General features: G+C 41.0%; 1 protein-coding gene across 3 annotated transcripts in view; it reads right to left on the bottom strand.

Moving 5' to 3' along the window:
• The window catches only part of CYB5R4 (cytochrome b5 reductase 4), a 70,583-nt gene extending 56,016 nt beyond the window's left edge, over positions 1 to 14,567 (bottom strand). For 2 of the 3 annotated variants that reach the window (XM_070418159.1, XM_070418158.1), the window contains exons 1-2: positions 14,377 to 14,567; positions 8,757 to 8,910 (exon numbers count right to left, since the gene is read on the bottom strand). In XM_070418159.1, coding sequence (XP_070274260.1) covers positions 8,757 to 8,910; positions 14,377 to 14,451 — 229 coding nt within the window. In that variant the 5' untranslated portion in view covers positions 14,452 to 14,567. Of the gene's footprint in view, positions 1 to 8,756; positions 8,911 to 12,143; positions 12,168 to 14,376 lie in introns of those variants that run through there. The other variant, XM_070418160.1, reaches the window with a different exon arrangement.
• Positions 14,568 to 15,010: the final 443 nt, after the last annotated feature.

Below are 15,010 nucleotides of genomic sequence, written 5' to 3' on the forward strand. Positions count from 1 at the left end.
CTCCCTTCCTCTCTGTAAAAAATCAATAAAATATATTAAAAAAAAAAAATGGCCATTAATACATATTAGAAAATTATCCAGAAATAATGTTTCTGATTAGGGAACTTGTATATAACTTAACTCCAGGAACCAATAATCTGGAAATAGCAAATATGAAAGTTCCTCAACTGGTTACTTATTTGTGAAATCATTAAGATATCCTTACTATAATGTAGTTTTAAAGTATTTTACATGATTCAAAGAACATTTATTGACCACTAACCATGAGTCATGCCCTGTGATAGGTGCTAGGGTTAGGGAGAGAAGCAGCATATTAATTTGAAGTCAAATGGAAAGACAGAAATATAAAAAGTGGCCAAAAAATGTTATAGGTTTTCTAACAGAGGTCCTACAATAAATGCTGAGGAAGAAAGCAAAGTCAGAGAGGACCAGAGTCAGGTTTTCAAAGATGAGGAGACTGAAAGAAGCTGTTGGAAGAAAGAAAGAACTGAGGATGTTAAACAATGTAGGATGAGCAACCAACTGCCCAAAATCATAGAGGAAGCTGGAGAGATTAAGAGAACATAAAAGAACTACCACTTAGGAAAGAGTGTCTTAGGAATGGAGTCTTTGAAAGGAGTACATCTTTCTGATGCAAGAAAAAAGAAAAAAAAAACACAGACATCACTAGCTTTATGTTCCTTATGTTCACAGACATGGAGTGTTCTCTCTCCCTCTCTCTCATACAATCACACCACCCAGCTTTTGCACATGCTTTTTCCAGGAGCCTGGAATATTGTTTCTATTCCTCTTTGTCTAGTTCAGTGGTTCTCAACCTTCTGGCCCTTTAAATACAGTTCCTCATGTTGTGACCCAACCATAAAATTATTTTCGTTGCTACTTCATAACTGTTATGTTGCTACTGTTATGAATCGTAATGTAAATATCAGATATGCAGGATGGTCTTAGGCGACCCCTGTGAAAGGGTCGTTTAACCGCCAAAGGGGTCACGACCCACAGGTTGAGAACCACTGGTCTAGTTACTTCCCATTTATCCTTCACTAGAGGCCTGGTGCATGAAATTCGTGCACTTGGGCGGGGGGATCCTTCAGCCCGACCTGCGCCCTCTTGAAGTCCGGGAGCCCTCGGGATGTTCGACTGATGGCCATCAGTCAAACATCCTTAGTGCTGCCACGGAGGCGGGAGAGGCTCCCGCCACCGCCACTGCACTCACCAGCTGTGAGCCCAGCTTCTGGCTGAGCAGTGCTCCCCTGTGGAAGTGCACTGACCACCAGGGGCAGCTCCTGCGTTGAGCATCTGCCCTCTGGTGGTCAGTGCGAATCATAGTGACTGGTCATTCTGCCGTTCAGTCAATTTGCATATTAGCCTTTTATGCCTGCAGAATTAGGCCGAAATTGGCTCTCTAACATCCCCCAAGGGGCCCTGGATTGTGAGAGGGCACAGGCCAAGCCAAGGGACTCCACTGATGCATGACTGGGGCCAGGGAGGGACACGGGAGGTTGGCCAGCCGGGGAGAGGCTGCAAGAGGGCTCCAGGGCATGTCTGGCCTGTCTCACTCAGTTCCGATCGGCCAGAACCCAGTAGCAAGCTAACCTACCAGTCAGAGCATCTGCCCCCTGGTGGTAAGTGCACATCATAACGACTGGTCTACCAGTCAACTATCTGCCCCCTGGTGGTCAGTGCACGCCATAGCGAGCGGTTGAGTGGCCTTAGCATATCATTAGCATATTACTCTTTGGCTGAACAGATGACCGGATGACCAGGCACTCAGCATATTAGGCTTTTATTATATAGAGTATCTAGGCTCAGTCTTCAGCAGTCTTCACTCAGCACAGCATTCTCTCCTTTACAATACACAGCAGACTTGATTAATACTGTATGTTCCCCTTCAGATTGGAAATTACATAAGATCAGGGGCCACCTCTGTTTTAAATTTCCATGTTACCCACCCCAGAACCTGGTACAATACATGACACATAATAGACTCTCAGAAATATTGATTAAATAAATGAACTAAGATAGAGAAAAAGTTAAAATCTATCTTTTCTATTTTTTATGAATGACAACTATACACAAAGTCACAAAAAAAGCTACGTTTCACTAAATTACTAAAATTAAAAACTGTCTCAGAAGGATATCCTGTATGAGTGAAGGATATCCTGTAATTAGCAATGTTAATTAGCACATGAGAAGAACAAGTAATATGCACCTCATGCTAATTTCTTAATGAATGAATTTACATATGGCACTCAAAGTAAATGCTAAACCAGGAGTAAATCTAGAAGTTGAATATGGTATAGTTTAACCATAACAGCTCAGAATCAGGCTGCATAGGTTAAAATGGAGGTTCCATTCTCATTACTATGTCTTCAACAAGTTACTTTACTCTCATCAATATTTTCTCCACCAGCATCCACTCCCCTTCCAGCAACAAGGTCACAGTTTTTTCAAGGAGCCATGTGTGCTCCAGTGTGGTCCCAACTAGGCTATAGGATGAAATCTGTGGCCTAGGTTTACGTGATTAAGTACATCATTTGCTCCTAAACAGAATTATTGTTACAGCAATATGAACATGATCAAAACTATGTCAATCGGAGCCAATTCCAAGACTTTTATTTTACCTATTAGATAAACTGAATAGAACCTGACAATAACTAGAGGGAGATTTGCTGCATCCATCTTGCTGCTATAAAGAGTGAGTCCTAAAATGGAGCAATCCCAGAAAGGAAACTACAAGATGGTGTGAAAACAGGTCCTGGGACACTATCTGAACCCCTGCACCAACCTTCACCTCAAGTTAGCTCTACCTGCCACTTTGTAGTCAATCTTTGTTTTCTAGTTAAACCAGGTTATACTGGAGTTTCTACAAGTTATATCTATGAGTTCCCACTGTTATACTCTCTCAGCTTCAGTCTCCTCATTTGGAAAATAAGGATTCTCAAGCTTCAGTACCCTCATCTGTGAAGTACAATACCTACCTCACAGGTTTGTTATGAAAATAAAATAGTACACAGCACAGATCTGACACCCCTTATAGAGAAATTGAGCTATATATGTGATTTTAATTTTTAAAAAAATGAAAATTGTATGACTGGATACTAAGTTCAAATGAGAAAAAAAACTTTGGCGAAGGGATAATGGCAAAAGCAAAAACATAAATGAGGTTAAAAATCACAACACTAAATTTGCCACCACCAAGTAATTCAAACATTCACCAGAAATATAATGAGAGTTATTCCAAGTTATCTTCATAAAGATAATGATGCCATGGCTGCAGGGGAAAAAATAGCCATCTCCCTAATAATGATAAGACTAGAAATCAGTGAAACAGAAAATGGACAAGCAACAGAAAAAATCAAAACCAAAAGTTAATAAAATTGGTGAACTTCTAGTAAGATTGAGGGGAAAAAAGAGGGAAACTAAAAATTAGCAATATCAGGAATAAAAGAGGGCATATCTCAATAGAACCTACATACAATAAAGAGTTAATAAGAGAATATTGTAATCAACTTTATGCCACTATAATCAATAGCAGATGAAATTAACAAATTCACTAAAATATAAAAAAACTGACACAAGAACAAGAGAAAGTTTGAATAACCGCATATCTTTCTTTAAAACTGAATTTATAATCCAAAACTCCCCTACAACGAAAATTTCAAAATGCAGGCTGAAGTTTGTTCAGCCGGACAAACATCTCAGTGTTACATAAGGCCCTAAGACCACAGTTTTTTCACTCTATTAGATTTTTAGTAATGGAAGGGAGGTACAGAGAGAGGAATCGGGGGAAAAAAAAAGTAAGAGACTGAATGACAGTTAAACAGATCAAGACAGAGTAAAAGAAAACAAAAAGACTTGGATAACAGTTAGACAGAACTAACAAATCAACAAAGACTAGATTATCTGCATTAATGGAATACAATAGGCAATCTGAAAAATATATGGATTAGATTAGAAATGGATGAATTAAGGGGATTGTACTGTAAAAATAGGAAGCTGTGATAAAGTATAATAGAGCTACACACTACTTCTTAGAATCAATTTCCCACGATTTTTAAACTATGGAAAAAAGAAAATACCGACACATTAAAAGTCACTTTGTCAGGGGTCACAGGCAGACCTCTAATTTACTAGTATATGACAATCATTAAGAGAAATCAAAGCATGTTCATTTCTAAGCTATAAATAAAATCCTATTTGGAGAATTGATCCACTAGATTTTTAAAATAGGGCCACCAGTCTATGGACTATAATCAACTATTTCTAAATACCATTTATTCAAATGGATTGCTGGTCAGGCCACACTTCCTATCATCCTCATTAAGATCAAAGATTGCACCATGCTGCCAATGATGATTTCACAACTTAACACATCATTACCCAAAGTGACTACATACTACAGTAAAATATATTACAGAAAAAACAAAGTCTGATCTAGGTTCTATAGAACTCTTACATATGAGCAATTTCGATGTTTGCTCAAAGCTTTACATGTTTGTAAATCACTTTTAGTTCTTATGAGGGAGAAATAGCAATAAAGGAGAAAACCACAAAAGCACGAATGAGTAGGAAATTCAACAAAGTTTTTGAAAAAGCAATCTTTCCTCTGCCCATCCCCTTAATGATCTAACTCCCACTGCAGTAAAGAAATTACAAACTTTACAGAAAACGTTAAGACCTGAGTGAACAAATTAGAAACTCCATATTACCTGCCTTAGAGAATGCCCACAGTTTATACATTTAAGGCTGCTGCCAGCCAAGTACTCTTCTCACACCATCATTTTTATGAACATGACCCAACCTGGCAGAAATACTCCTGTATCTCCCCAAAAAGAAAAGTCCCCAAAATATCTATAAAAATTATTTCTTGAAGAGACTAACTGTGCCTCCCACAACCCAGTCAGCTGAATTTTGACCTGATTTAAAAATGGGGCAGTTGTTAAAGTAAATAAAGAATTTAAAACTTAAAAAAAAAAAAAAAAAGGATACTATAATACTTTGCTTCTCTGTTCTACAGCTTTGATTAAAACTTGGGTCCAAACAGTTTTGACCTGTAAAGCTAAGTTGGCACACATCCCCCCTTCAAGGTATCATTAATATTTTAAATTAGAAAAGCTAAGAAGAAAAAGATAGTTACGTTTAGTCATGTGCTTTCTTTTACTTTCATTTAGGATCCTGTTAGAAATTACAGTAATCTGTCTCATGTTCATCCTGTAACTCTCCACTGTCTTTGTCAATATCCTGGTTCACCTACTGCCACCTGAACTTCCATACGTAGCTAAATGCCTTCCTAGTCGCATTTCAACTGACATACCGCCACCAAACTGATCTTTCCAAGGCACACTCTGATCACACTGTCCCCACATTCAAAAACCTCCCATAACTTACAGCGATGTCTAAATTAAGAACACATTCCTCAGCCTGGCTTTCAAGGTCCTCCACAACCTGACCTAACACACCTTTGTAGTCCTCTTTCTTATAATTCTCCACCAGTTAACCTAAGCTCCAGCACATATCTCAGACTTTTCTGGGTCTGTACCAGGGGTGGGCAAACTTTTTGACTCGAGGGCCACAATGGGTTCTTAAACTGGACCAGAGGGCCGGAACAAAAGCATGGATGGAGTGTTTGTGTGAACTAATATAAATTCAAAGTAAACATCATTACATAAAAGGGTACGGTCTTTTTTTTTTTTTTAGTTTTATTCATTTCAAACGGGCTAGATCCAGCCCGCGGGCCATAGTTTGCCCACGGCTGGTTAGACCCTTCCCTCTATTTGGATGTACCTCCTCCTGGTTTCCTGTTGAAATCCTGTCTATCACTTCAAAGTTCATCTCTCCCACGAAGCGTCTCTTGTTTTCCTAAACCACATGCCTCCCTCTCTTCAATCTGATACCACTTTCTTTACAGCCCTCTTATGGCACTTCACTCAGACTTGTCTAATAGTCACTTATCCTCTCCTACTAGAATTGAAACTCTAAGGGCAGGACTTATATTGAATAAGTGTTTCTGGATAAAATACAAAACCAAATTCTTCCGAGAGGAGGGGAAAAAAAGGCTTTATTATTAACAGAGCAGAACAAATTCTCCAACAAAAACTTGTAAAAATATATCCTGAAATCAACACCTTTACCAGAAGAGGAGCCATGCATTCAGACCAGTAAGGAGATATGTAACTGGGAGTAGTAACTGTAAAAGTACATGTTACTTTTCGAACACAGCAAACCAGTCCTTTAACTCCATCAAATGAACAATAAAGTATGTCTATGTTACAACAGTACCTCCTTTATCTGATATAACTAGGATATGAGGGGTTCACAAAAATGAGTTTTCTGGAGAAGTGGCTTCCTACTGAAGAAACAGAGCTCAGACATGCCTACAGCCTGAGCCAGCTGAGATGTTCCTGGAAAACGGAATCCCCTCCTCCTTCCCCTCCACATACACACTTCACCCAGTCTAGCAGAAAACACACAGGCAGGGTGGGGAGGTCCTTTTGTATAGTTCAGTGATGGTGAACCTATGACACGCGTGTCAGAGGTGACACGCGAACTCATTTTTTTGGTTGATTTTTCTTTGTTAAATGGCATTTAAATATATAAAATAAATATCAAAAATATAAATCTTTGTTTTACTATGGTTGCAAATATCAAAAAATTTCTATATGTGACACGGCACCAGAGTTAAGTGAGGGTTTTTCAAAATGCTGACACGCCGAGCTCAAAAGGTTCGCCATCACTGGATAGTTACTCGCATCTGATAAATAGGTAGGCAGCATAGCGGAAGGGCAAGGAGGGTATTAAAAGCCCTATAAAATGACAAAAGGAATGTTTGCATGGCAGAATCCTCATTCCAAGTTGTTGGTATTATACACTGCATTTCCCTGAGAAACCTCGGAGAGTAGAGCAGCTGTTCTTCTGCCTTTGAACGAGTTATATCATCACCTGCTGCAAAATTCCGTCCTCTTTGCCACTGAAAATATTTCACCTTCTAATTATTTCTGTTATGGGTTGAATTGTACAACCCCAAAATACATATGTTGAAGTCCTAACCATGAATACTTCACAACGTGAACTTGTTTGGATATAGTGTCATTGCAGATGTAACTAGATGAGGTCATACTGGAGTAGGGTAAATCCCTAATGAAATAAGGAAGGCTGGTGTTCTCATAAAAACAGAAAATCTGGCCCTGGACGGTTTTTGCTCAGTGGTTAGAACATCAGCCAGCGGACCAAAGCATCCCTGGTTCGATTCCTGGTCAGGGGCACGTACCTGGGTTGCAGATTGGATCCCTAGCCCCAGTCTGGGTGCATGTAGGAGGCAACTAATCAATGTGTCTCCCTCTGACATCGATGTTTCTTTCTCTCTCTCTCTCTCCCCCTTCTTGTCTCCCTCATTCCCACTCTCTGTCTAAAAAAAAAAAAAAACAATGGAAAAAATATCCTCTGGCAAGGAGTAATGAGAAAAAAAAAGTTTTAAAAATCTGGACACAGTACACAGGAGAATGCCATGTGAAGATGAAGGCAGAGATCAGGGTGATGCTTCTATAAGCCAAGAAACTCCAAAGATTGGCAGCAGACCACCAGAAACTAGGTAACAGAACAGATTCTTCTTCCTCAAAGGAAACCAACCCTGCTAGCAGCTTGATCTCAGACTTTTAGCCTCCAGACTGAGACAACAAATTTCTGTTGTTTTCAATGCCCAAACAAAATACCCCGTCTATGGTATTTTGTTTGGGCATTCCTAGCAAACTAATTGGTGTCTACTGGTGTCTTTCCAGTTGTCATAGCACCAATCTACTATGACAACCATACACCTCTTTAAGAAATCAAACTTCTTAAGAATGATCAGTTACATTCAATCAACAAACACATATTGATGACTTCTATGTTCCAGGCACCAAGGACAAAGGAGTAAAACTGACATGGTCCCTGCCTTCATATAGGTTAGTGTAATTAGTATAATTGACCTAAATTATACAACAAAATTAATACACCTAAATTATACAACAAAAATACACCTAAATTATACAACAAAAAAATACACCTAAATTATACAAAAAAAATTTGCAATTGTGGTAATAGCAATAAATGACACACTTCCAATAGAGAATAGCGGACATATTTAACCACATCTGAGTGACTCAAGGACATTGCTATGGAGGCCTATTGTACAGTTCTGTGCCCTTTTATTATTTTGCTCCCATCTACATGTCAGGTTGTTAGATACCATAAAGTCTGCTTTTACCAGCCACCCTCTTATATTCCTGCTCACCTTCTTTAATCCACTCATTTCTAATTTGAAGCCTCTAATTTGCTAGAGGCTAGAAAAATCAGGTAACTAATATTGCTAAGAAATATACATTAAATAATAAAGACAGCTACAAGTGAGAACTAAAGATTGGGCTTTAATATGGGCTTTCTGATATACTTTAGATTCTCAGAGACACTTTTCTGACAGAATTCTGTTATAAAGCACTAAGGTGGAACGTTATTCTTTATAAACTAGGTGTTACAGAGTAATTTTACTACTTTGGTATTAAATTGCCTGGCAAACACTTCTTTTCTTTAAAAGAGAATATAGTGTGGATACTATGTAAACAGGTATAGAAGGAAGAAATACTGCCCAAGTTTGGAATTATATAACTTATTGCCCAGCATAAGGCATATTTTTATTATCTACTTGTGAATCAAATAACAGGAAGCATTACAACAGGAAGGTCCACCCAACATTTTTGCAGTACTTCATAAACACCACCTACCTCTTATGCATATCCAACAATCATCTTTTTTGTTGTGTTTTTTAAGTTCTTCTTCAGTTACTTCAATTAACCTGCCTTTTAATCCTGTTAAGTCCTTTCCACTTTTGGTCAGTCTAATCCAATCCATAAGACTTCTGCCCTGTTTTAGAGGTACCTAAAAAAGGAAAAGGGAAGAATTATATGTGGCTTCTTCAAGTTAGTTGATTTTTCTTCTCTCCTGCTGCTTGTCTTCAGGCTACTTCATTACTCTTATTCCCATTAAAAAGAATAAGAAAATGCAAATCTAACAATTTTATAAATATTCTTTATAGCTTTAGGAGATTGTCAAAATCATTTTCTTACAACTAGAATTAAAAACAGAACATCACATAAAATTCCTGGGCTATGAGGCAGGGCTTAGAAATTCTGTCACACAAATGTCCATCATAATGGTAACACGAACAGTATTAATCGTGGAGTCAGAAAACAGCTTTTGGTCCTGGCTCTGTCACTAATACATTATAGTCACTTACCAATTTGGACCAAAATTTCTTTGCCTTAAAAATCAAGAGAGACTTGATAGAAGAAAATATAAACAACTGGCTAAAATTGGTGTTTTTTTTTTATTGTCAATATACACAGAATACTGGAAATCACTAGGCAGCAATTAATTTTCTAAGAATCCACTGAAAAACAAAGGTTATCAAATAATGGAAAATAATAACACTGTAACACTATATGGAAGGACTGGCAAATTGGCCCATGCCTATTTCTATAAAGCCCTTGAGCTAAGGATAATTTTCACATGGGTGTCCTTATGTGGCCCTCAAAGTCTAACATATTTATTATCTGGCCCTTTGCAAAAAAGTTTGCCTACCCTTGCCCAGAGGATTTATAACAAGACTAGAAGCCCAGTGCATGAAATTCGTGCATGGGGGTGCGGGGGGTGTGTCCCTCAGCCCAGCCTGCACCCTCTCCAATCAGGGACCCCTCAAGGGATGTCTGACTGCCTGTTTAAGCCCGATACTGGTAGGATTGGGCCTAAACGGGCAGTCGGACATCCCTCTCACAATCCAGGACTGCTGGCTCCCAACCACTCACCTGTCTGCCTGATTGCCCCAAACTGCTTCTGCCTGCCAGCCTGATCACTCCCTAACCACTTCCCTGCCAGCCTGATTGATGACTAACTCCTCCCCTGCCGGCCCAATTGCCCCTAACTGTCCTCCCCTGCAGGCCTGGTCTCCCCTAACTGCCCTCCCCTGCAGGCCTGGTCGCCCCCAACTGCCCTCCCTCCCCTGCGGGCCATCTTTGACCACATGGGGCGGCATCTTGTATATTGGAGTGATGGTCAATTTGCATATCACCTCTTTATTATATAGGATGTTTGGTTTCTTGTGTGTGTGTGTTTTTTTCTCCCAAAATACATTTTCAAAACTTTTAGATGAGAAGTATTTATTAGTGTTCTAACCAGTTAAGACAACCCAGTAGAAATGTTCAAGACATTCCTATGGAATAGGACTACTATCTAAACTTGTATAACTAGTTTGTAACATAGGATCAGAGGGATGTTTAATGTAAAAGCAGACACAGTCAAGGAAGTTTACTGTTACAGACTGAATGTTTGTGCCTCCCAACACCTAGCCAAATCCTTATGTTGACATCCTAAATCTTAACATGATGGTAATTAGGAAGTGAGGCTTTTGGCAGGTGATTTGGTATTAAGGACAGTGTCTTCATGAATGGGATCAATGTCCTTATGAAAGAGGCCTGAAAGAGATGCCTCAGTCCTTTGAAGACCAGGGAAAAGTCAGCTATGAAACAGGAATGAGGCCTTTATGAGACACAGAATTGGCCATTGGCTCGTGCATTGATCTTGAACTTCCCAGCCTGCAGAAATGTGAAAAATAAATTTCTATTGTTTATCTGCCACCTAGCCAATGGTATTTTGTTATAGCAGCCAGAACAGACTAAGACATGTACATACCTCACTTTCCTGAGTCATACCTATTTTAGGCATTTATTTACCCCCAAAATAACCAAGTTAACAGGTCTATGGTGCCTTTCTAATTTTATATTCCTTCCTATCAACCTATATCATCTCATCCTTACCATCACTGAATCTTTCTAGGTCATTTGTTCCCAATAAACAAAGTAAAGGGTAAGATTATGACCTTTCCCATCCCAAACCAAATTCACTTGTCTCTCTTGTCTGTGTGGATTCCATACTCTACATGGTATTTTAAAAGCAATCTTTTGAAAATGCTAATCTAATCATGGGCTCTCCCTCCTTTGTTGGTGGCTCCCTACATTACCTTCTAATGATGTCTCTAAATTTCCTACAGTGGTTTACCAGGCCCTTCAGAAGTGGTCATAGCTAACCTCACTAGCTCCCTGGTTTAACTTTGCTCCTTCCCATTTATACGTTTTAGCTAAATGGGAAAATGGAAACAGACTCCTTGACTGCGATGAAACACTTGCTCCATGCCTGGATCTATCACCCCACTCCACTGCAGACATTATTTCCTCCAGAAGCCTTCTCTGACCCCAACTTATCATAACACACTATTAAAGTATTTATGGCATTTATAACTGCCTGTTTACTAGTCCATGCAGCCTACTAAAGTAAACTCCTTGAAAACAGAGACCTATCTGTAGAATAAGGTAGGTTCTCAGTAAATATTTATTTACTAGTGTTAGTAGAAATAATAATAGCTAACAAATACTGAGTGCATACTTTAGCCAGGCACTGTGCTAAGGGTTGTACACACAATCCTTGATACTTAAATAAAAGATGAGAGGTATTTAGTTACATTTAGTGAGTGCTTTCAGTATACCAAGACTGTGCTACAAGAAACATTATCTCACTTAATCCTATAAACAACCCTATAAAATGGGTACTGTCATTCCATTTACACCTGAGTCAAAGAGGTTAAGTGGTAGAGCTGGGAAAAAAATCTGGGTCTTTCTCATTCAAAAGTCTGTGCTTGCCCAGCCGGTGTTGCTCAATGGTTGAGCATCGACCCATGAACCAGGAGGTCACAGTTTGATTCCCAGTTGGGGCAAATGCCTGGGTTTTGGGCTCGATCCCCAGTGGGAGTCATGCAGGAGGCAGCCAATCAATGATTCTCTCTCATCATTGATGTTTCTTTCTATCTCTCCCTCTCCCTTCCTCTCTGAAATCAATAAAAACATATTTTTTTAAAAGTCTCTGATTTTTAACTACTATGATATACAACCTCCCCAACTAGGTTCTATTTCTCAGTCCACCCATTTCATACAATCCTGACTCAGCTTCTAACATGTTCAAGAGTAGCTTGTTTCACAAAGAAAAAACAAAAACAGTCTTAGCTTCCCTTTGAGTTGCACAATAATCTTATTTTGTTCTCTTTTTTGGACCCAAAGATTCACCTTTGCCATCACCACCTGTGAATCTTTTGTCTTTGCCTCTAAATTGTCTCCTTTAAATGGATATTGAGAAAATGATTAGTAGTTTTAATGGAGAAGGGCAGAAACTTATCATCTAATTCATAGATTCTTTCTCTGGAAAGGCTATCCTATTCAAACATTTAGCTTAATGAACCTCGTCCAGCACAGCCAAGGGTGAACCTGAGGAGGGGCAGTGAAGGATTAAAGAAAACAGACAAGAGAATACAGTTGGGACCAGGTGGATCACTGCCTGGATGAGGAAACAGTGACCCAGCCTGTAAGCCCAACTTTATAGTCAGATCACACAAAGCAAAACAAGGGAGTGGTCAACATGTTTACAATGCTATTTCGAGTTTCCTTACTCAAGCCTTGTTTTGGCAGCACTTGCTGCACCTCCTGCAGCCCATTAGCTACCTAGGAAGGAACAAGGGAGGACTATAAGGTCAAGCTTAATTGTGCTAGGAGGGCTCTGCCCTTCAAGCTGGGACTTGTATGTGGCTCTGCCACAGGTCAATCCAAGGCTTGACCCTTTAGCTGCTCCCTACAGCTTAAGAAGAGAAACAGGTCAAATATCAAGGAAGAGGGGACAAATAATTAAATGGCTAGATGACATGTGGAACAATAAATAAAAAACCACAGCCACAGAGTCACATCACATCAAGCCTGTAAGATCTAAGGCAACATTCTTCACCAGATTCCTTTTCTGTGAAATGGAGATAACACATGCATCCACTTCATAGGATCATTGTAAAGAGTAAACGGGTGAATACAAGTAAAGCAATGAGAACACTTGCAGTGGTTCTCAACCCTCCTAATGCCGCGACCCTTTAATACAGTTCCTCGTGTTGTGGTGACCCTGCAACCATAAAATTATTTTCGTTGCTACTTCATAACTGTAATTTTGCTACTGTTATGCATCGTAATGTAAATATCTGATATGCTATGTGTGTTTTCCGATGGTCGCGACCCACAGGTTGAGAACCGCTGACTTAGAGCATACATGGCCATCAGTAAGCACTGAATAAATCTCGGCTGTACTATTATTATAGTTGGGTTTACAGACTTCTGAAAAGCTAATGAGAGCTACAGATCCCTGAACTCATAATTCTGATCTAGAGTCAAACTCCAGGTCTTAGTGGAGAAAGAAAGAAAGAGAGGAAAGAGAAGGAAGAGAAGAGAAGAGAAGAGAAGAGAAGAGAAGAGAAGAGAAGAGAAGAGAAGAGAAGAGAAGAGAAGAGAAGAGAAGAGAAGAGAGAAAAGAAAAGAAAGAAGAGAAGAAAGGAAAGAAAAGAAAAGAAAGAAGAGAAAAGAAAAGAGATGACGGTGAAGGTCCCAAATGATGCTAAGCCCTAAGAGCCCATAAATGAAAACGGAGTGGTCCAAGCAGGTGGAAGTCTCAAAAACAAAACACGATGTGGTTACAGAATGAGGAACCAACAAATAGCAGGAGCCAGCAATTCATGTTGCAATGAGCAAAGGAGACGATGTTATTAAATCTTGCAAATGTAAAATACATTGTATTCCACCTGTTGCTAACGGTAACTAGGTTCAACAAAAACTTAACAGGGATATTCGCTTCGAAGTCATCAAGCGTTATCTGTAGAAAAGGCAGTGATAAACAACAACACAAAAACTGAAGTCCCAGAGGAAGAAAGAAGGGCAGTATGACTTCGACAAGGATAAGGCTCCGTAAACCGGAGGTTTGCAGACATGCGGTCTCCCTTCTCCGATCTCCCCGAGCTCGGGGAGCCCCCACCCCTGCAGGGATAGTCTCGGGTCACTGTCGCCACTGCCCAACCTTTCCCTTCCGCTGAGACGCCCATTCCTCAGAACTCCCCCAGAAAGAGAACAAAAGACCAGAGAGGAGGACAGGTTGAGGGAAGAAAGCCAATACCCAGTCCCTATAGTCAGGAAGCACAGTGCCAGGCCTGTCATTTACATCTGAACTTAGTCCGCGGGGAGACTTGGAAGAAGGGAACGGACAGGACGGGGTAAAGGCTGGGAAGAGAAGCGACTAGGAGGGGAGAGGGGGGCAGGAGAGTTCGAGGGATGGGGCAGCCTGGGATCAGAAAGACTGCCAACTAGGAAAGGAAGGGCCGGCGGTGAGAACCGGAGGTGGGAGAGGGGAGGAAGGGGAGAAGGGGCTGTGCGGGAACCCGAAGCGCCGCGGGAGGCAAGCGCTGAGCCTGACCGTCCGCTGCTGTCAGCCGCTTACCTTGCTACGCCCCCCGGAAGCGGCGCGCTGCTGCGAGCGGGGGGCTGGGAAAGACTGGGAAGGGATGTTCAGCATCCTGGACCCCCGGCCCGGGCCCTGCCTAGGGTCCGCCGCTGGACGGGATCGCTGGGCCAGACCCCTCCGGGGTTACACCTCCCGCGCCGGCTCCGAGGCCGGGCAGAGGCCAAGCCCCCGACCCACTTCCGGGGTCGCCCGGGGTGAGGCGCGCCATGACGCAGCACGTCGAGTCGCGGAGGGCGGGGCAAACGTGACGGACAGGGAGTTAGCTGGGGAGGAGACGCGGAGCCGGGGGAAAGTACGCATGCTCCGTTAGTTCTGCCTGAACTTCAGCACCGCGGGGACGTGACAGCTGTTCTGCGTAAGATCAGAGTGAAGCTGTTCCTTAGCCTTGGTGCTGACCGCATCTAAGACCAAATGCTTGCGGACTCACCCACAAGTGTCTGTCCGTTGTTAAACAAGCACTACCATTACACAACTTAGAATTCTGATTTCTCTGAAACCCTCTCCTCTAAGGCACCAAGCTGTACAGGAAAGGGGAGCTTTAAAAACCAAGGTGACAAATGCAAACAGCCACTCCTGTGAGGTGAAGAGAAAACTTCACCTTTAAGAACCC

The sequence above is a fragment of the Myotis yumanensis genome, unplaced genomic scaffold (assembly GCF_028538775.1).
Source record: "Myotis yumanensis isolate MYYU_CA2020_CCGP unplaced genomic scaffold, mMyoYum1.0.hap1 SCAF_6, whole genome shotgun sequence".
NCBI lineage: Eukaryota > Metazoa > Chordata > Mammalia > Chiroptera > Vespertilionidae > Myotis > Myotis yumanensis.